The sequence below is a fragment of the Rousettus aegyptiacus genome, unplaced genomic scaffold (assembly GCF_014176215.1).
Source record: "Rousettus aegyptiacus isolate mRouAeg1 unplaced genomic scaffold, mRouAeg1.p scaffold_m13_p_13, whole genome shotgun sequence".
Classification (NCBI taxonomy): Eukaryota; Metazoa; Chordata; class Mammalia; order Chiroptera; family Pteropodidae; genus Rousettus; species Rousettus aegyptiacus.
Genome location: NW_023416288.1, coordinates 46503426 through 46522135, shown reverse-complemented (window position 1 = coordinate 46522135; position 18710 = coordinate 46503426). Strand labels below are relative to the sequence as shown.

General features: G+C 62.9%; 2 protein-coding genes across 6 annotated transcripts in view; one reads left to right on the top strand and one right to left on the bottom strand.

Annotated features, from left to right (window-relative positions):
- Nucleotides 1–21: 21 nt before the first annotated feature.
- YKT6 (YKT6 v-SNARE homolog) lies at nucleotides 22–9747 on the top strand. 2 transcript variants are annotated; one of them, XM_016147860.2, is made up of 7 exons: nucleotides 22–211; nucleotides 2912–2994; nucleotides 4554–4654; nucleotides 5557–5661; nucleotides 5940–6005; nucleotides 7535–7636; nucleotides 8298–9747. In XM_016147860.2, the coding sequence occupies exons 1-7, from the start codon at nucleotides 108–110 to the stop codon at nucleotides 8331–8333; spliced, it is 597 nt and encodes a 198-aa protein (XP_016003346.1). In that variant the 5' UTR covers nucleotides 22–107; the 3' UTR covers nucleotides 8334–9747. The 2 variants fall into 2 exon arrangements, with proteins under 2 accessions (XP_016003346.1, XP_016003347.1); XM_016147861.2 differs by lacking the exon at nucleotides 22–211 and adding an exon at nucleotides 274–543.
- A 733-nt stretch (nucleotides 9748–10480) lies between these two features.
- CAMK2B (calcium/calmodulin dependent protein kinase II beta) overlaps nucleotides 10481–18710 on the bottom strand; it is a 49781-nt gene continuing 41551 nt past the window's right edge. Inside the window, exons 17-23 of one of the 4 annotated variants that reach the window (XM_036230568.1) lie at nucleotides 18115–18163; nucleotides 16999–17079; nucleotides 16242–16355; nucleotides 13004–13079; nucleotides 12721–12815; nucleotides 12360–12600; nucleotides 10481–12148 (exon numbers count right to left, since the gene is read on the bottom strand). In XM_036230568.1, coding sequence (XP_036086461.1) covers nucleotides 12368–12600; nucleotides 12721–12815; nucleotides 13004–13079; nucleotides 16242–16355; nucleotides 16999–17079; nucleotides 18115–18163 — 648 coding nt within the window. In that variant the 3' untranslated portion in view covers nucleotides 10481–12148; nucleotides 12360–12367. The remainder of the gene's footprint in view (nucleotides 12149–12359; nucleotides 12601–12720; nucleotides 12816–13003; nucleotides 13080–16241; nucleotides 16356–16998; nucleotides 17080–18114; nucleotides 18164–18710) is intronic. The other 3 variants (XM_016147859.2, XM_016147857.2, XM_016147858.2) reach the window with 3 other exon arrangements.

Below are 18710 nucleotides of genomic sequence, written 5' to 3'. Positions count from 1 at the left end.
CGGAAGCTGGCTCCGCCCCGTCGGCGTCGGCAGTCTCGAGGGGCGGCGGCCGCGCTGGTGCCTGCGAGCCGGTCGGTGGGCCCGGCGGCCGCCTTCGGCGCGGCGCCATGAAGCTGTACAGCCTCAGCGTCCTCTACAGAGGCGACCCCAAGGCCGTGCTGCTCAAGGCCGCCTACGACGTGTCGTCCTTCAGCTTCTTCCAGCGGTCCAGGTGAGCGGCCCGGGCGGGGGCCGCGGCTCGGGACCGGCTGGCACGTTTAGGCTGCTGTCGCATAGAAATTATAAGGGGCCCTTGAAAATGCACACTCCGCCCTGAACCGGTAGACCGAGGCCAGGAATCTGGTTTTAGACCAGTACCTCCCGTGGTTCTGAGCCAGGCAGCTTGGGGGCCACGTCCGTGTGGTCCGGCGGGCTGCCCCGCAGCCCAGCGTGACAAACCCTCGCTCTCCGTTTTGTGCACCGAGTGACTGAGGCCCCAGAGAGCATACCGCAGCCAGCCAGGACTCAGACCCAACCGTACGCTCTTCACGGATGGCTCTAGTGGTACGGAAGGGTTCTGTCGACAGTGAAGAGTCGGAGGGGGGCATGGCGTTTCCTGCGGGGCTTCAAGCTTGTAAACGTTTCTGGGGCACTTTAATTGCAAGAAGGTGAAGGGTCACAGTCGCTTCCAGCCTATGGCGGGGGGCGAGGTGGCGGCTCGCCCAGCTTCCAGGCCCGGCGGTCTGCCTGCCATCTGTTTTCACTGCTTAGCGGAGCTCTTTTTTTCTTGGTGAGAGTGGCTTGCTGGCCGGATCTAAAACAATTTGTTATTTCGTTGAAACTTCTTGCCTCCTTGGGGTCAGTCTTGAAGTATATTCTTGATACTTAGCTTTCTCTAGGAGGCTTGTGCTTTGCTGCTTTTCTGTGTGCCAACTCACTTCCCTCTGATTCGTTTTCTTTTCCCCCGCCCACGATTGCTCAGAGATTCTCTGTGGGCCTGTGACCTCACAAGTGTGAGATGCCTACACCCGCTGCTGAAGGCCAACGCAACTGTGATACTATAGGGATGTTCCTCTGGGTGACCCTTAAAACACGTGTTCTAGCTGAGCTCATTTTTCGTGTAAAGCCCCCTCACTTCCATCCGTCCTGCCTCACGATTACCAAACCCCAAGCTTAACCTTCGAATGGTCCCCCAGCATTCCCGGCTCTCCTTTGTGCAGTTGCAGGCCTCCTTTGAGCTCTGTCTCGAGTTGCTTTGCAAGGACTTCTTATTTGAGACTTCTCTGAGAGATTACAGTTCTGTGTCGCTTAACATCTGGGACACGGTCTGAGAAATGTGTCAGGTGATTTTTGTCGTTGTGCAAACATCACCGAGTGTACTTAATACACCTGGATGGGGCAGCCGCCTGTACACCTAGGCTCTACGGTACAGCCTATTGCTCCTGTGCTACTTGATTGTACAGCAGTTACCATAGGCAACTGCGTATCTAAATGTATCTAAACAAAAGATTCAGTGAGAGTATGGGGAAAGATAAAAGGATCTCACACCTGTATAGGACGCTCACCAGGAATGGAGCGGCAGGACAGGAAGTTGCTCTGGGGAAGTCGGGAGTGAGGCAAGTGGCTCTGACGGTCGCTGATGCGGGCCTTATAGACACTGGACGTTTCGGCTGCACAACATTTTTAAGAAAATATTTTTGTTTCTTTAATAAATCGTTAGCTTATTCTAACCTTTTTATTTTAGTAACATAATTTTGTTGAAGTTTTTGACTCTTGTGAGAACACAGCTTAAAATGCGAACATGCTGTACAGCTGTACAAACTCATTTTCTTTATACCCTTATTGTATAAGTTTATTTCTATTGAAATTTTTTCTTCTTAAATTTTTTTTTTTGCTGAAAATTGAGACACACACATAAACCTGGACCTACACAGGGCCATGGCTGTCGGGAGCACAGTCTCCCCCCTTGGTATTTTGTCCCACGGGAAAGTTCCTGGGAGCTGTAACACCCCGGAGCTGTCGTCTCCTGTGACAACAGTGCCTTCTTCTGAAACACCTCTGATGGACCTGCCTGGGATGCTCCTCGACCAGCTGTCACTCTTCAGAAATATGTCCGTAGTGGTTTTCTTGGTCTCTCTTTTGTTCCCGTAGATTTGCTTTTGAGCAGATTCTGCCCTGTGAACTTCTCTCTTAAAGAAAACCTGTGGGCGTTAGGTCCAGGTTTTCATGCTTTCAGCGGACCTTGTTGAGGTCTGCAGTAACTTCTAAACACTTTACAGGATTTTCTTGGAGGCTCTTCTCAGAGAACCTCTGCTGTCTATGCGGCCTGTCATTGGCAGAAATGTGACACGGCTCATGAGGAATCTCCCCCTCCCTCTAAGCCTTCGTACCAGCCATTTCCCATTTCCTTGTCTCGGCCGAGCTCTTGTCTTTCATTTCTTCCAGTGTGCCCAGCACACGTGGCCCGGATGACCCAGCCTTCCTGTGGCGCATGTCACATTACAGAGTGCGGTGTGTGGCCACGGCCGTGACTGACTCTGCGTCTGCCAAACCGTTTTTGCCACTTGTGCTTTTTCAGTGAAGTTTTTATTTGTCCTGCTCCTTGGAAGTTATTGGGGCCTTGAGAACAGGAACTGGCTTCTGCTTCAACACTGTGTCCCAAGTCACACTCTGGGCAAAATGTTAACTTGACCGTGGCTGTAGAAACTGCCCTGGAGGTCTGGCATGGGTTGTGTGGGTGAACTGCGTGGCACACAGATGTGACTTCAGTGGTCGTGATCGTTCGTAATTTTCTTTGCGTTCATTCACAGAGTGCTCATTAGTTGTTACTAAGGTTGGGAGGGAAAAGAATGGAACCAGGCAGCCATGTGCCCTTAGTGCCCTCAGAGGGGACAAGGTGATGGGTGTGGGTAATATTTGTCGTGTTTCTCAGTGTCCAGGAATTCATGACCTTCACAAGTCAACTGATTGTGGAGCGCTCAGCAAAAGGCAGCAGAGCTTCTGTCAAAGAACAAGGTAAGGGGACCTGCCACCCTGCGAGGGGTGGCGGGCCCGCTCCTCTGCCGGCGGCCCTCTCTGTCCTCCTTCCCCATGCACACGAGAGTCTGTCCCACAGGCGTCTCGCCCGCCAACTCAGCATTGCGCCAGAGCTCGGGCTCCCTTACGACCGGGTCTGAGTCTCAGGGTGGCAGTACCTTCCGCGGAGCTGTGGCGCCTCAGGAGGGGTTTCCCGCTGGCCCTGTTGAGGTGCTACTGCGGTCTGTGCTCCCCAGGTTTTGACCAGGAACCTGAAAACACATGATTTTTCTTCTTCATAATTCAGGTTTCCTGTAAGAATGTCTAGGCGTTTATTCGAGAGTCACGTGTTCCGCAGATAGGCCAGGGAAGGTGCATGCGAACTCATCAGGCAGAGAGACAAGGACCACTGCCTGTGGCTCTGGCCTTGGGCCGTGTGGCGTGGAGGTGCTGTGTGATCGTGTAAACACCAGTTACGATGCAGGTGGTATTGGAAGCGTGTGCTCTGCGGAGTCCCTGTGCTGCTCACAGCCCGGCGGGGACATTCGGTCATGATCATTTAACTTCTTGGTTGTCCTCGGTCTCTAGTCTGCCTTCCCAGCTGCATTCCTTGGGCACTTCCTCAGGCTCCGCCATTGTCTCAGCCTCTGTGGTCTGTGCGGCGACCCCATTTGACGGTCTAGAGAGTGTTTAGGCCCCATCCTCCTCCTCCTCACCCCCGTGGTCGTTTATCTCTGCCCTTCTCTGTTTCAAAGCCTCATGATCTCCCTCTCTGCTTTATTTTTTTGTTGTTCTTTAGCATCTGAATTTTCTGGGTAAGAACCTTAAGAGGGGAGAAGGTTCTTATCTGTTAGCTACAATCTTCATCTTTCTTTTACTTGGGGGATACGGTTCACTCTGTTGTCTCTGAATCCTTTCTGAGCGACAAACATTAGTCCCGTGGACTGTGAGCACTCGGTAGAAGCCCTGTGCAGACTGTATGTCTTGGTAATTCGGTGACTAAAGCGATGCCGCAGAGCCCAGCCAGCAGCGTTCCTTCCTCGACGGTCCAGTCCCGTGTCCTCTGCCCACTCCAGGCGGAGTGGGCCAGGCTGGGCCACTGTGACAAGGAAACCTGAGGCCCAGGGAGGTGATTCCCTGAGCAGGAGTCTCGCGGGGTCTGCTCTGCTTGCCCAAGGCCCCTGGTTTGTGAGCAGAAGCTCAGTGCGCGGCACGTGCTCAGGTCGCCGCTGTCTCACCTGGAGCTCAAGGCTGTGGCTGGGGTGCGCCTGAGCCCGGCGGCCATGCCGGTGTTGCCTCAGACCCCGCTCTGCATGCTGGGTCTCCGCATCTCCGTCCCCGCGCAGTGTCGGGCCGCACGGTGGCTGAGCCTCGTCCTGCGTACCCGTGTCACATGCCTGCCCCGTGTGTGCCCCTCGGGCTGAGCTGCCCCACAGACCTCCTCAGGATGGCTTCACTGACCCAAAAGGCAGGAGCCCAGCGTTGTGACGCTTTCACTGATCCGGGAGGGGGGGGGGGGGAACCTGAAGCCTCACGCCGCTCTGCACGTCTCTCCTTAGAATATCTGTGCCACGTCTACGTGCGCAACGACAGCCTTGCAGGAGTGGTCATTGCTGACAGCGAGTACCCGTCCCGGGTGGCTTTCACCTTGCTGGAGAAGGTGAGCGTGCGGCCGGGCCGGGCCGGCCCCCGCCGGGTGCCGACAGTGCCCAGGAACAGGGATGAAGCAGCGCCCGGGTCCCTCTGTTGGCAGCTCCTCTCCCCGCCCGAAACTGAGACAGTCCGGTGCCCCTCCCCGGTTTCCTCCGTGGCGCTCGTTCGTGCCCTCTTCCTGCCTGTGGCCTGGCTCGTGCTCCTCGGTGCCACCTTGACTCTCCTCATCTGCCAGAGTCACTGCGTCTGTCCTCCGGGACGGGGCTCTTGGCTCAGCCGTGGTTCTCACGCTCGGCCACTCTCCGTGCTGCTGCCTTCAGCGGCGACTTCCGTTTTCTCCCGAGCCACGTCAGACCCCAGCTGTGCCCCGCTGCCCTGGCCCCGTCCGTCAGGCCGTCCCTGCACACGCTAGTCCTCCCTGCTCTGGGCTCTTGTTCAAGGAGCCCCTCCTGATGCACCCGGCAGCCCTGGTGGTCCCCTTCCCCAGCGCGGGTCCCTTGCCATTCTTCAGCGTCTGTGTGTGGTGCTGGGCACAAGCTCCGCGAAGCGCTGGCTGCATCTCGTCCCCGGAAGGACTGAGACACTCACGAGCCCATGAAGCCTGCTGGCTGCCTAAGCTAAGGGCCCACTTTCATTTTTGAAGAATTGTTTGGAAAGTGAGAGGGCTGGTGCCCTTTTTCCAGGACACGTGAAGCCTGATGGAAGCTCGACCCACCGTTCACAGCCCCTACTTTTGTCTCTCGCCGCTGAGACTCGTCTTGGCCCTCGGGTTACTTCCCAGACACCCGGGATAGAGGGACCCGAGCCAGGACCTCCCCTGGCCATTAGCTGCTCGCCACTGCCCACTGCCCTGGGCCCTGGTCGCCGGCCAGCACAAGGTGGCCCCTTTTGAGCTCCTTTGTCTTGCAGGTGCTGGACGAATTCTCCAAGCAGGTGGACAGGATCGAGTGGCCTGTTGGCTCCCCTGCCACCATCCACTACACAGCCCTGGATGGCTACCTCAGTGCCTACCAGGTAGGGCTGCTGAGGCCCGGCGTGCGGACCGGGGGGCCCAGAGCTGTGGGAAACAGAAAAGCCACTGTCCTTGACTACTCTGGCTCTGGCGACTTCCTGCCAGGCTGTACATCCATATCAGGGCGAAAAATGCAGGAGCTGCACGAGGACCTGGTGGCTGTCCTCCCTGGCAGGCTGTCTCTTCTCTGTGGATATGTGTCCAGCTTGCTCGGGTTTAAGCTTTCCTTCCCAGTGGTCACTTCATCCTGATGTCGTTTCTGTTCTTGGCTCTTTCCTAGAATCCCCGAGAAGCTGACCCCATGAGTAAAGTGCAGGCTGAGCTAGATGAGACCAAAATCATTCTGGTAAGCAAGCAGGCCCCAGCGATGGGCGGAGCGGCTGGCCAGTCGTGAAGTCCACACAGCCAACACGTTGTAGTCACGATCACAGCGCTTTTCCAAAAGTGGCGATCGCCACTTCTCCCCATGCGTCAGGCGTCACAGCCAGCCAACCCCAAGCCTGTCCCTCCTGCACCCTGTCAGCAGCACTGTTGTATGAGGGACCAAGCTGGGCACCGGCGAGGCCCCCGGCTGCCCTGGCTCTTCACAACCTGGGGTGTGACGCACCCATGTACTGACCCAGGCCAGGAAGCCTGCGCTGTTGTCTGAATCTGGTTCATCGCTGCTGCTGCAGTTTTTCTAACCTTGACGTACACTTGGCACATGAACTGCTTCTGTTTTCACTTCCGGTTTGGTCCTGGTGGCCTCTGCCCCTAACTGAACCCCTTGCTTCCCACCCACCTCCGATCTGTCCAGATAGGAGCCATTGAGCTGTCACTCGTCCGTCCGCTTAAAGTTCTAGAGCACCGTTCGACTCAGCTCCAGGATATCACAGACTCCTTGATGTGCTCTTGTGAACCTGTCCCCTTTCCTGGACGTCACTGCTCCATCCCCACTGGTTCCCTGTCTCCCTGACAAGTGCAGCCAATCTTTATGTCCTTGCTCAAAAAATGCGTCACTAACAGTCGTGCTCAGCAGTCAACTGACCCTAAGCAACTGGACGTAAAACCTAGCAAAGGCGCCCAAAAAACCCTGCCCCAGATACAGCGACGCCCCTGCCAGCAGTAGCTGGCTTTCGTGCCCACCGGTGCTTCTTGGGCAGGACCCAGGCGCCTGCGTGCTGTACACAGCGCGCCAGGGCCCCTCGCGGTCTTTCCAGACCGTGCTGGAGCTAACGCAGGCAGGGACGCACGTCTCCAGGCGTCTTCTGTCCTTCCTAACCACCCCGTGTGTTCTTGTCGCTGCATCAGAGTCAGCCCGTGGACCTCGCAGAAGGGGCGGACACCTGTCCTTTCCCACCCTGTTCTCTGGGGAGGGCAGGTGGGTCCTGGTCGCCCAGCCGGGGTCAGTGATCGGGCTCATTCACGTCTCCCGTGCCCTAGCCCGTTCACCTTTGTGGTGGGGTTTTGACTCGGTCGTGTGTGGGTGCAGGGACTTTGTAGGGTGCAGGGACTTTGTGCTCCTCCGTCACTGTGCCTTTTCACTCATGGGTTCGTGCCAGTCACTCCACAGAGGCTCTTGTGGCTGTGAGTGAGCCTCCCGAGGCCTGCACCCCATCATCCTCTGAGGGCGCGCACCTCGGCCCTGAGCGCAGAGGTGCCGCGGCGGTGGCGCTGTGCATGGCTCCCACCGGGCGGTGAGCCGCGCTCCGCCCCGCGGGGCTCTCCAGGCCTGTGCCGTGCGGGTCGTTTGGGACGTGCTCTCCCTCCTCGGGGCTCCCCAGGAGGGTGGCCCGGTCCTGCTGCGCCCGCAGTTGGACACTGTCCTGGCGCTCGCGGGGCGCCCGCGGCGAGGAGCCGTGAGCCCCACGAGCGCGTGCCGTGTCGTTCACACAGCACAACACCATGGAGTCCTTGCTGGAGCGCGGCGAGAAGATCGACGACCTGGTGTCCAAGTCCGAGGTGCTGGGGGTGCACTCCAAAGCCTTCTACAAAACGGTGGGTGCGCTCGGGCGGGGCCGGCACCCCTTCCTGCGCGCGGGCAGCATGCTGTCACTGGCAGCCCCCCACGACTCGCGCCTCCCTCGGAATGTTCAGAGATGGGCGGCAAGGCCAAGGGTGCCTGTCTTGTCCACGGTGGCTGGTGGCTCTGCGGGAGCAAAAGCAGGTGGAAGCCTGTCCCTGACCTCCCGCCGCCCCACAGGCGGGCGGAGGCTTCGGCCTGGCCCCGCGCTCTTGCCCTTGCTGTCTGCTGGGCGCTGGGCACAGCCTTCCTCAGGGCCCTCGCAGCTCTGGCATGTGGCTCCTTCACACTTGAGACTGTCATTGCCCATCATTGACACAGCGCTGGACTCGGTGCTGTGTCCTTCACCTTGGAGGGCGGGGGCCGGTGGGGCGGGGGTATCTGAACAGGACCCGTGGCTGAGTGGGAACTCCGTGTTCCCTGGCGTGGCCTTACAGAGACGCAGTGGGCAACAGGAGGGCGTCCCCGGCCTGCTGTACATGCCTGTCTGCCCGGCTCCCTCCCCGCAGGGTAGTGCGGGCGCACGTGAAGGTTCCAGCCCCTCCCTGCTCCGGTCCCCAGAGCTCCCTCTGCTGTGTGCACCGCGCTGAGGTGGGCCGCTGTCTCCTCCTCAGCTCCTCTTTTGTCTTTTTCAAGGCCCGGAAACAAAACTCCTGCTGTGCAGTCATGTGACCGCAGCCAGCAGAGGCCCTTGCACTGCAGCGTCACCGTCACCGTCACCGTCATTCCATCAGGACTGCAGCTCCGGGAGAAGAGGGCCGCTGGGTGACGGTGCTCAGAGGGCAGACTCGGCTTGCGCTCCGGAGCGGAGGGCTGGTGGAAGGGACCTGGGCTGGGGATTGTTCAAATTCATGTATCTAGTTTTCGAAAAGAAAGTTTGAGGCCCCAAAGGTGTATTTTCACGCCTATGAAACCATAAACTCAAGTGACTCCTGCAGATGCCAAGGGCTCGTTTGTAATCCTGGAAGGGCCCGGCTGGCTGTGTCCCCCCTGTGCCAGGCCTGCTCTTTGTTGGGAGCCCTGGGTCTCCTTTGGGTCAACTGTGAACACTCCAGTCAGGGCGGTCCCGACCCATGGGGCTGGGGGCAGGGTGCACACTTGGTTCTCTGGGGAAAGCCTCCCGGGGCCAGTGGGGTGGGGGTGAGAAGGGCGCCAGCCAGTGTTGCGGGGCCAGGGCCATGAGGACAGTCCCTTGGCGTCGCAGATCCTGAGACACGGCGTCCGTTCCTGCAGAGATTGACTTCCACACGGTCCCACAGAGGTGCGCTCGGCAGCCTCGCTGCTTCGCCTTGAACGTCGATCTCAGCTGTGAGCCTCTCTGGCAACCACCTGGGGCCTGTGTGACTTAGCGAGTTCTCTTGCGGCCAGCGTGATGGGCACCAAGAGGAGGCGCCAGCCGACCTGAGGACTCACACGTGGTTTGGGCGAGTCCCCTGCCCGGCCCCCACCAGCAGCATAGCTGAGCTCCCCCGCAGCAGGAAGCCCAGCCCTGGAAACAGACCCACAGGGGAGCCCAGACGATGACCCAGTGGGTTCAGGCCCTGCGGGGCCTTCTCAGCCCCCGGGCCCTATTGCTGTGTTCCAAACTGTGCTGCCTGAGAACACAAGCTCGAGGCGTACCCTTGGGCCCTGTCCCCGTGGAGCCCCTTGCTGCAGCGGCATCAGCCAGAGTGGTGCTGTCCTCAAGGCCCCTCCCTGAGAATGTTGCTTCTGGCCCTACCGGGCAGGTCCCGCTGCCCCTCCAGGAAGCTGGGCTTCTGAGGACCGCGCGCCCAACTCGTTTCTGTGCCGCTGCCCTTTCCGTCGACACTGCTGGCTGGAGGACTTGTCTCCTGTTGCCGTCCACGCCCCCGAAGGCGAAGGCACAGACCCAGCCTGCTCACGGCTGGGGCCCTGCCTAGGGAGGGTCCCGTGTGCCTGACTCTCCTGCCTGCCGGCCTGCTGGGGAGGCACCAAGGGTGGGTGCGGGTGGGGGCAGAGAGGGAGCTCAGGCCATTCTGATGTCATTTGGTAGATTCTACTAATTGGCGCCTCGCTTCTCCATTTCGAGAAGTCCCTACCTGGATAAAGTTCTGTTTTGAAATTCCCAGGTGTTCCTGTGCTTTGTTTGACCCCGGGCTCTTTCCTCAGGGGCCCTGCCCAAATTCCCAGCTCCTGGGGCCCTTCCCCTGGACCTTCTAGCAAGGAAGGAGGGGGAGGTGGCTATCAGCCACAGCTGAGCTCATGGGGCTGCGCACTGTCTGCAGGCTGCGGAGTTGGCTTTAGTTCAGGAAAGGACCTCAATAGCTGGTCATTCATGGGGCTGCAGAGACTTCACAGCTGGGCTCCTGACTGGCCTAGTGCCTTGCTCTCCCTGTGACTGGGAATCGGCAGCTCTGGGACTTGGCTGGACCGAGTGTACGGCCTCTCCTGCCAAGCCCCAGGGAGTGCTACCCAAAGCAGGTGCGCTTTCAGAGTGACGAGTGAAGGCCCTGGCCTCCTCCCGCTCAGAGTGCCTGTCCCTGCCTGGGGAGCCATGCAAGCCAGGACGAATGATGGCCTTAGGATCCACAGGGTGCTCATGGGAGGCTGGCTGGGAGGCTCCTTTGGTGACAGCTGAGAGGCCACGTGGGAGATATTGCTGCCGGCTCTATTTTCCAAGCCAGCTCTCAGTCCACCAGATGCAGCCTGGCAAGCCTGCCCTCCTGCCCACACACCTGAAAACACCTGCCAGGTGTGCCTACTAGCATCCAGAGGCAGACCTGCGGTGGGCAGGGGTCCTGGCAAAAGGCATCAGCTGCACTGAAAATGGTTTGTCCTGTTTTCCTTTTATTTGCAGTTTTCCGAGACAGAACAAAATAACTTTTTTGTACACTTACAGGCTCAGAAAGAAAAGACAATGAAACTCAGCAAAAAGAAGGAGAAAAGGCAGGCCAGCACTGTGGGCAGCAACCCTGTGCCAGGCGCCGGCCACTGCCACGCACGGACATCTAGCTGCAAGAGCCGGTGCGGCTTGCTCGTGGGGGGTCATGCAAAAGAACTATCCCCCAGAAAAAAAACAAAAAAAACAAAAAAAAACAAATTAACCCAGACAGGCAGCTCTGTGGAGACAACAGCAGTGGGAGAGGTGGGGGGGGCGGGGGGGCTCCGGGGTGCGGGTGGCCAGGCCACACGCTGGCCACGGCCAGCCCTGCTGCTCGCTGCCCGAGGCCCAGGGAACCTGGCAGGTGTTTACCCTGTGTCCATGGGCGGGGACAGCTGCTTTGAGCGCAGCTGTGGATGAGCAAGTGAGTGTCCACTCTGAGTGTCTGTCGATGGACAGTCCCCTTGGAGATCAGCATCCTGTGTCCTGTTCCCCACTCCATGCCCCTTCCTTGGCTTGATTTGTGAGAGGAGATGAAGAAAATCCTTGTTGAAAATGGGAATTGAGGGGGGCAGGTACTGGGGCAGGAGGGTCCCACATCTCTGACCAGGCCCATCAGGCCCGCCCCCCACTGCGAGCACATCGCCCATCCCTGAGCCTCACCACAGTGCCGACCACGAGGTGAGCCCAGCACGCCGCCTCCCCACCTCGGGGTCTCCTCACACACTGCAGCCTCCGAGGGGCTGTGGCATTGCCAGCCCCACCCCGCTCCTGCTCCAGGCCCAGACAGTGCGAGCACTGTGCCTTAAGTGGACACAGGCTGGACCCCGCCTGTGGCCTGGAGCCCCAAGCCACCTGCTGCCTCTGGCCCCTCTCCTTGCGTCAGTACCGAGCCCAGGGCGCAGGACCTTGGGCCCACAGCCTTCTGTGGCAGGGCGGAAGAGAGGGAAGGCCCCCGAACAGGAGGGAGGCCAGCCCAGGGTCCCCTCCCCAAGGGGCTGCAACCTGGGGAGCCTTCTCAGCAGTCACTAGCCGGGCTACAGTGCCCCCTCCGCAGAACCGGAGCAGGAGCCAGCGAGGGCCTGCCTCTGCGCCGCCGCCCGCGACGGGCTCCAGGGTGCGGGGCGGCGCCGCCCATGCCCATGCCTTCCCGGAGGAGAGGGAGGGAGAGAAGCGGGAGGGGACGGCTGCACACAGGCCGCCAGCCCCCAGCCCCTCCCCAGGTGACACCTGACACTCCTGGCAGCCAGCCTTGCAGGTGGAGTCAGCCGCGTGGTGGGGCGGGCGGCATCCGGCAAACACCTTTCCGGGACAACAGGCCCTGTGGACAAGTTCACTGCCCCTGTCCCCGAGGCCAGGGGCGAACGGACATGTGGAGCCTGGGTGGGGCGTGGCCAGTCGGCTGGAAGCCCCACAAATGCCAGTCATTTTTACAGCTTTTTCCTTTTAGTTTTTTTTTCATCCATTTCAGCCAACATCAAATATTTTTTTGTGGTTGTCATTGTCATCTTGTTTTTAAAAAGAAATCACATCTGGTCTTGGTTTTCTGCAGACACAGGCACCGGGGAGGAACGAGGCAGACACAAACATGCGACAGGCAGGCCGTGCGCCCGGGGGCGGCTGGGCTCCAAACACAGTGTCAGCTCTGAAACCGCAGGCGGGCGGGTCAGCCTCCCACGACGGCCGTCCGCGTCCCACCCGCGAGGTCTCCCCGGCCCGCGCGGCGCAGGCTGGGGCCGCGCCCCGCCCCCGGCCCCGCCCCGCCCCCGGCCCCGCCCTCCCCCCGGGCCGCGCCCCGCCCCCGCCCCGGCCCCGCCCCCGCCCCCGCCCCGCCCCCGGCCCCGCCCCGCGCTCACCGGCGGCGTCACTGCAGCGGCGCCCCTGGCGCGCCCGAGCAGTGGAAGTGCACGTTCTGCCACTTGCCGTCCCTGCGGTGCCACACGCGGGTCTCCTCGGACTGGCTGGTGCGGGGCCGGCCCTGCCCGTCGATGTACTGCGTGAGGCGGATGTAGGCGATGCAGGCGGCGTCCTCCCCGATGACGTGCACGTGCGGGTTCAGGATGGTCGTGTGGATGGGCTTGCTGTTTTTGGCGAGCACTGCGGGGTCGGGGGGCGGGGCTCGAACCTGCGGCGGCTCCCGGCCTCGCAGCGCCTCCCGGCGGGCCAGGCGGGAGCGCGCCCCGACTCCCCGCCCCGCGCGCCCTGCCCCCCACTCACAGTTCTCAAAGTAGAACCTGTGGAAGTCCATCCCTTCGACCAGGTTGCCCAGGGCTTCAGGCTCGAACGAGGTCAGGCCCGGGTCGCAGATCTTCCTGGGAGCAGACCCACGTGAGGGGCCCTCCAAACCCGCCCAGGGTGGCCCCGTGAGTCCAGCCCTTTCCATCCCCCCCTGCCTCCCGCCCTTGCGGGGCGCGGGCTACATGGCCACGAGCTGGCCCACAGCCCACGGGGCTGCTGAGGGCCCGCCTGGGCTGCCCAAGGACCCACCCGGCCGACTCACGCGTACGCCTCGAAGTCGCCATTGTTCACGGCCTCGATGAGCTGCTCCGTGATCTTGATGATGTCTTGCTTCCGTGCTGCGGGGAGACGAGGCCGGTGACCCCAGCGGCCCCACCGGCCTCTCCTCTCCAGGGGGCACCCCAACTGTCCAGCTCAAACCACGCCCCCCAAGGCCATGGGGTCTCCACATGTCCCCCAAGCTTCTATCTTGTCTGTCTTAAATAAAACATCTCCAAATGATAGAAATAGTTCATCCACAGTACAGAGTGTCTGGAAAATGCAGAGAGGGCAAACAGAACCTGCCACAACCCTCCCGGAGGCCCCAGCCCCCCACCCCACCCCACCCCTCCCCCAGCACCCCTGGCCTTCTGCGACTGTGACCCTGTGACCAGCTTTCCTGGCCCCCGCCCACTTGGCCTTTGCTTACCAGGCCCCGCCAAAACCCAACAACCTTCCAGGCAAGGCAGGGAGGGGCAGCCAGGGTGGGGGGCGGGCAGAGGGCAGTCCCCTCGGCCCACCTGCAGTCCCCGGCCCACCTGCCGCTCCCCGCACCTGTGCAGCCCACACCGGGCACTCCCGCTCTCAGTGCCCACACGGGAAGCGGTGGAAGACGCTGCCCGTGGCGTGTGAGCTCAGGCGTGCCGGTGCGGGCGCTGGGGCCCTGGGCCGCGCTGTGTGGGCTCCAGGCCAAGCGCCATGACACCGGGGGCCAGGCGCGTGTGTGTGTTTGTGATGGGGGAGTGTGGGCACGTGTGCATCCACGTGCCTGTGTGTGCCAACCTGCAACCTGCGCGGGCTCCCCTACCCTCAAAGGCCCCTCCGGCCCTGCTGCCCCTCACAGCCGGACCCGCGTCTGGACCCCGGCAGGGTCTGCCTCTGCAGAAACTGGGCCCCACGTGTCCGGCTGGCCCCGGCAGCTGGCTCAGGGAGGTGAGCAGTGGCTCCGATCCCCGAGGCCCCAGGCCCACCTGCGCCCCTGTCCTGACCACACGCTGGGGCCCCCGTTTGGCAGCATCTGACATCTCAGGTCTGTCCTCTCCAGCAGCTGGTCCGGCTCTCCGCCCTGTCTGGGGGGTCCTGAGTGTGCCTCTCTCCTCTGCCACCTCACTCAGCCCCTCCTGGTTCGCCTTCGTGGTGATGGCTTCGACCCCGCGCTCGCCTCTCATCCAGCTGCAGCCTGTCTTCCCTTGCCAGCTGCCTTGCCCACCCGAGATCCGATATCTGGCCTGGCCGCCTCCCTGCCACAGCAACCAGCCCCTCACCAGAGCCCCACCTGCCCCCGGGGCCAATCCCAAACCCTTGCTCATCCCCTTCTCCTCAGACAATGAGAGCTGCCGCACCCACGGGAGCCTGCGGTGACAGCCCAGCAGCAGTCGCTGAGTGACACTTTGTTTTTTGTGTACTTTAATTTTACAGTCTCCCTAAGCCATGTTAACTGAACCCAATGTTCTGGTTAATGATGAAATTCTGGGCATTTTTAATGACCCTGCCTCCCAGATCAGCTCCCCTGGGCTGAGCCGACAGCCTGGGGAAACCCAGCCATTGGCAAAGGGTTCTGGGGGACCCCGGCGCCCCTTCGCTGGCCCCAAGCCCTGCCCTTGGCGGCTGCAGGGGCACCCAGAGCGCTCCGGCCACCTCAGGCAGACAGCTGGGGAGGATCAGGCGGGATTGTGTGTAATCCCAGCTTACGGAGAACAGGGCGGCCCGGTGAGCACCGAGCCCATGACACACTAAGACCCCTGGCAGGAGCACTTGCGAGAAAGGTGGGGTGACCCCTGTGGCCTGGTCCCCAAGTCGCAGAGGGGTACCCCAGCTCTGGCACCCCTTCACTCAGACTTGTTGAGTGCTAGATCTCATCCCTAAGAGCCCCTCAGAAGGCCCGACCTCACACCCCTTCCTTCCCGGTGGGGCCCCCAGCACCGGGGAGCTGGGATGCTGGGAACTTGCTGGGGCACATGCACCCTGCACCCCAGCGCCCCACTTACACCTACCCGGTGGGCCAGGCCACACCTGCCGGCCTCCAACCTCCATGCCCCTCCATTTACCTTGCTCACAGCCCCTTCTTGCGGCCCCCACTCCGCCTAGCTAAGCTCAGGAAAGCCCCCCGAGAAGGCGGATCTGGACTGCGAGCCCATGGCAGGCCCCGTCCTCGGAGCCCTGACCGACCCGGGCTGTGCGGGCCCCGGGCCTGGTCGGCTGCGGGCAGCGCCTCCTGGTCCCTCTGAGCCTCAGCTGTGAGGGTCCCAGGGTCCCACCGATGCGGATGCGGAGGTCTCTGAACCTGGACAGGATGCTGCACAGCAGGCGGCAGCGTTCTAACCATTCCCACAGGACCCCCGGGTGCCCGCCAGTGTCACCCCGTGTCTACCAAACTGAGTGGTCTCCCTGCCACAACTCGTCTCCGATCTCCTCAGCCAAACCGGAGTCCGGCGGCCCCCATGCTGGTCTGTGCCCCGTGGGCCAAGCACAGGGCGCTCTTGGCCAGCCTCACTCCCACAGAGGCCACCCGCTGCCGCCCGCTGGGCCCCGGGGTGACCCGTGGTCATTAGCCTGTAGGCCCCCATGGCTTTGCTCCCCCGAGGCTGCCCGGCCCCCAGAGGCCCAGGCGGGCCAGCACTCACCCAGCCACTCCCCTGCCATGCCCGGCCCCAGGCCCCGCAGCCTCTCCTCCGAGAGCCCTGTGCTTCCCCGGAGGTGGCTGCCGCCCTGGGGTGTCATCCATCCCTGTAAGCGATACTGGAGGCAGTCGGCAGACGGCTGGAGCAGCGGCTCCTCCCCCGGGGACTGCGGGGGGGGGGGGCGCCCGGCCGCCTCTGCGCCTGCCCCCCCCCCCCGGGGACTGCGGGGGGGGGGGGGGCCCGGCCGCCTCTGCCCCCTGCTGGCCCTCTGCCCAGCCGCACTCTCCTCCTTGTCCCCACCAGGCACCTCCGTCCAGAGCTGCTCTGCCACCCTCGACCCCAGCCCAGTGGGACTCCAGAAGGGAGCCGCGTGGCCCCCGGCACCCTGCACGTCGCCGTCCCCTGGGGACCCGCCGGCCGCGGCAGCACACGGCCCTGGCTCTTTTCCAACACACGGATGTGCATGCCCATGTCACCAGCCACTGACTCCGTCTCCGGAGGCCAGGGGACACCTCGCGCGGAGCACCTGCGCACCTTTCCGTGCCCCGAGGGCCCCACTCAGGGCGGGGGCAGCACTGCAGCTGGGGTCCGCGACCCCGTGAGCCCCAGGGTGCTACTTACACGGGGCGGGTGGGGGCCCCGGGAGAGCCAGAGACAGGCAGGGTGGGGGGCCCTGGGCTTCTGGGGTCCCCGAGCCCCTCCTCACCGTGCTCAGGATGTCAGAGATCCTGGGGGCTGGGGGAGCAGAACAGACGTGAACACGAGGGGGGAGGGACACAGGGCGGGGCCTGGGGGCGGAGCAGCCAGGCAGGGGCGGTGCCGGAGGGCGAGGGGGGGGACGGGGGCGCGGGCGATGTGGGGAGACAAAGGGGAATGTGGGGGAGAGGTGGGGACGTGGGGGCACACTGGGGGTCGTGGTGGATGGAGAGGGGCAGCGGGGCGGAGAGCTGCAGTGAGCAGAGGAGGCCATCCCCCCGGGGAGCAGCCTGGCCCAGGAGGGCTGAGGCGACAGCCTGCAAGCAGCCTCCTTCCCCCAGGAGCTCACAGGCCTGCGGAGGGGGCGGGAGTTCTGACAAGGACAGCTCCTTGTCCCCAACAGGGTCAGTGTGACTGGAGACGGCCTGAGGCAGGCAGGGAGAACAGGCCAAGGCTCGGAGGCTGCCTGGGGGCCGGGAGACGGGCTAGGGGCGAGGCTGGGCTGGCCAGCGGTGCAGGCAGGAGGGGGGAGGCGCGCGGAGGGGGGAGGTGTGGGGAGTTGGGGGTGTGGGCTGCACACTCACCAGGCCTCAGGCAGCCTGGCCTGCGGGGCAGCTGAGGCCGTGCAGGGTGCAGGGGGCCACTTTGCAGCAGGGGCTGCGGGCCTGGGGGCACTACTTACACGGGGCGGGCAGGGGGCCCTCGGCTTCCAGGGTCCCCGAGCTCCTCCTCATGGAGCTCAGGGTGTCAGGGACCCTAGGGGCTGGGTAGACAGACGAGATGTGAGCAGGAGGCGGATGGGGGTACACAGGAGAGAAGGGAGCAGGAGACAGACAAGATGAGGGCTCAGCTGGAGAACCCCAGACCAGCGACGAGCTCAGGCCACCCCAAGACCACACAGCAGAGCCTAGGGGCTCCTGCCGGGGGACGGCATCGGCCCAGCCCACCCAGGGCCGTCTATCACAGCGGGGGCGTGAGGCTGACTCGAGACCACGCAGGACCGGGCGTGGGAGGGTGGCGTGCGCCCCCGGGGGGCCTCTCCACTGAGGCCAGGGGTCTCTGGATACTCCTGCCCTGGTCGACAGGCCAGCCAGGGCCCGTGGGGACAGGTTTAGCCCCCTCCCTCCCGCCTGCAAGCTCTGGGACCCCAAGGGCCGCACCCAGGAGTGGGAGAGCGGGTGGCCCCGTGCTGATGGCTCTGCCTGTTGCAGTCTGGGGAGGCCATGTGAAGGTCCACTCTGCTTGCGCCCAGGGCCGAAGCCCCGTGCTTGCAGCCACTCCGGGGTATGGGGGATGATCGGGACGGAGCAGCAGAGCAGGGCATGTATGGCCTCTGCCCCACTGGCTGGCAGTGGCTGGCCGTGGTGCCCTGGGCAGTCCTGAGGGCACGGGGCTGCGGCCAGAGTGTCAAGCAGCCCCGCGGTCAGCGAGCGTGGGCGTGGGGTTCTCTGCACCCCGCCCTCCCACACAGAAATGCCCCCTGCTGCCCACTCATCAGCAGCCAGCCCCGCACAGTCTGCGGCTAAGGAGCTTTGTGAGCAGCAGCTGAGCAGGCATGGCCCTGAGCTCGTTGCCCCTGGGAACCGGGCGCTTGCGGACGCCGGGGGCCAGTGCGCAGGACACGGGGGCAGCTTCTGCCCGCCAGGCTCCACCGGACGCTGTGCCGAGGCTGCCTGGCGCCTGTCCACACCCGGGTCAGCCCAGTGGACACGTCTGAATCACAGACCCCAGCGTGGAAACCCACAGGCCACTGGCCCCCTGCCGCCCGCCCGCTGTGGGAGCAGAGCACCCACGGTACCTCTTGTGTCCTCGTCCTCGATGGTGGTGTGGGCGCTGTCGGAGGACTCCTGGGGAGACGTAGGGAGCAGCGGGTCAGAGGCGGCCTCTGCCCCCCATGGGGCCTGGCGATCAGGGGCCCAGGACCTGCCCTCCCTCCCAGAGGCCCACAGCCATGCGGCAGCTTCATGTGGGCCCAGGGGTCACCCGTCCCCAAGGTTCGGCTGCCCACTTCCCCACAGCCGAGGGCCCTGTGTGCTTGGAGGACCCACAGCCACTTGGCTTCTCGACATTCTGAGGCTCCTGGTGAAGTGGGAAGGCACCCACAGCCCGTGCATTTGGGCAGATGGGGCAGGAGGCTTCCAGCAGGTTGTCAGGAGCCTGGCGGGCCAGACCGCAGCTCCAGCCACAGCCCAGGGGGCGCTGCCTGCCCCACCCGGGCCTTCGCCGTCCACCCGGGCCTGGCCTCGCCTCTCCAGTGGCCTTGGAAGGCCCAGACGCAGCCCCAGTACCAAGCACCCTACTCGTGGCTTGCTGCCCCATCCACCTGTCACCTGGTCCCCAGGAAGTCTGTTTGCTCCTTAGAAGGGACATCTTAACAAGGACACCCTCTAGTGC

What these genes read in the sequence shown, in the direction of transcription:
- YKT6 (XM_016147860.2), top strand. Translation starts at nt 108, where the DNA reads ATGAAGCTGTACAGCCTCAGCGTCCTCTACAGAGGCGACCCCAAGGCC. An exon ending in AGCTTCTGTCAAAGAACAAG is followed by an intron (nt 2,995 to 4,553) that starts GTAAGGGGACCT and finishes GTCTCTCCTTAG; the next exon opens with AATATCTGTGCCACGTCTAC. An exon ending in CCAAAGCCTTCTACAAAACG is followed by an intron (nt 7,637 to 8,297) that starts GTGGGTGCGCTC and finishes GTCTTTTTCAAG; the next exon opens with GCCCGGAAACAAAACTCCTG.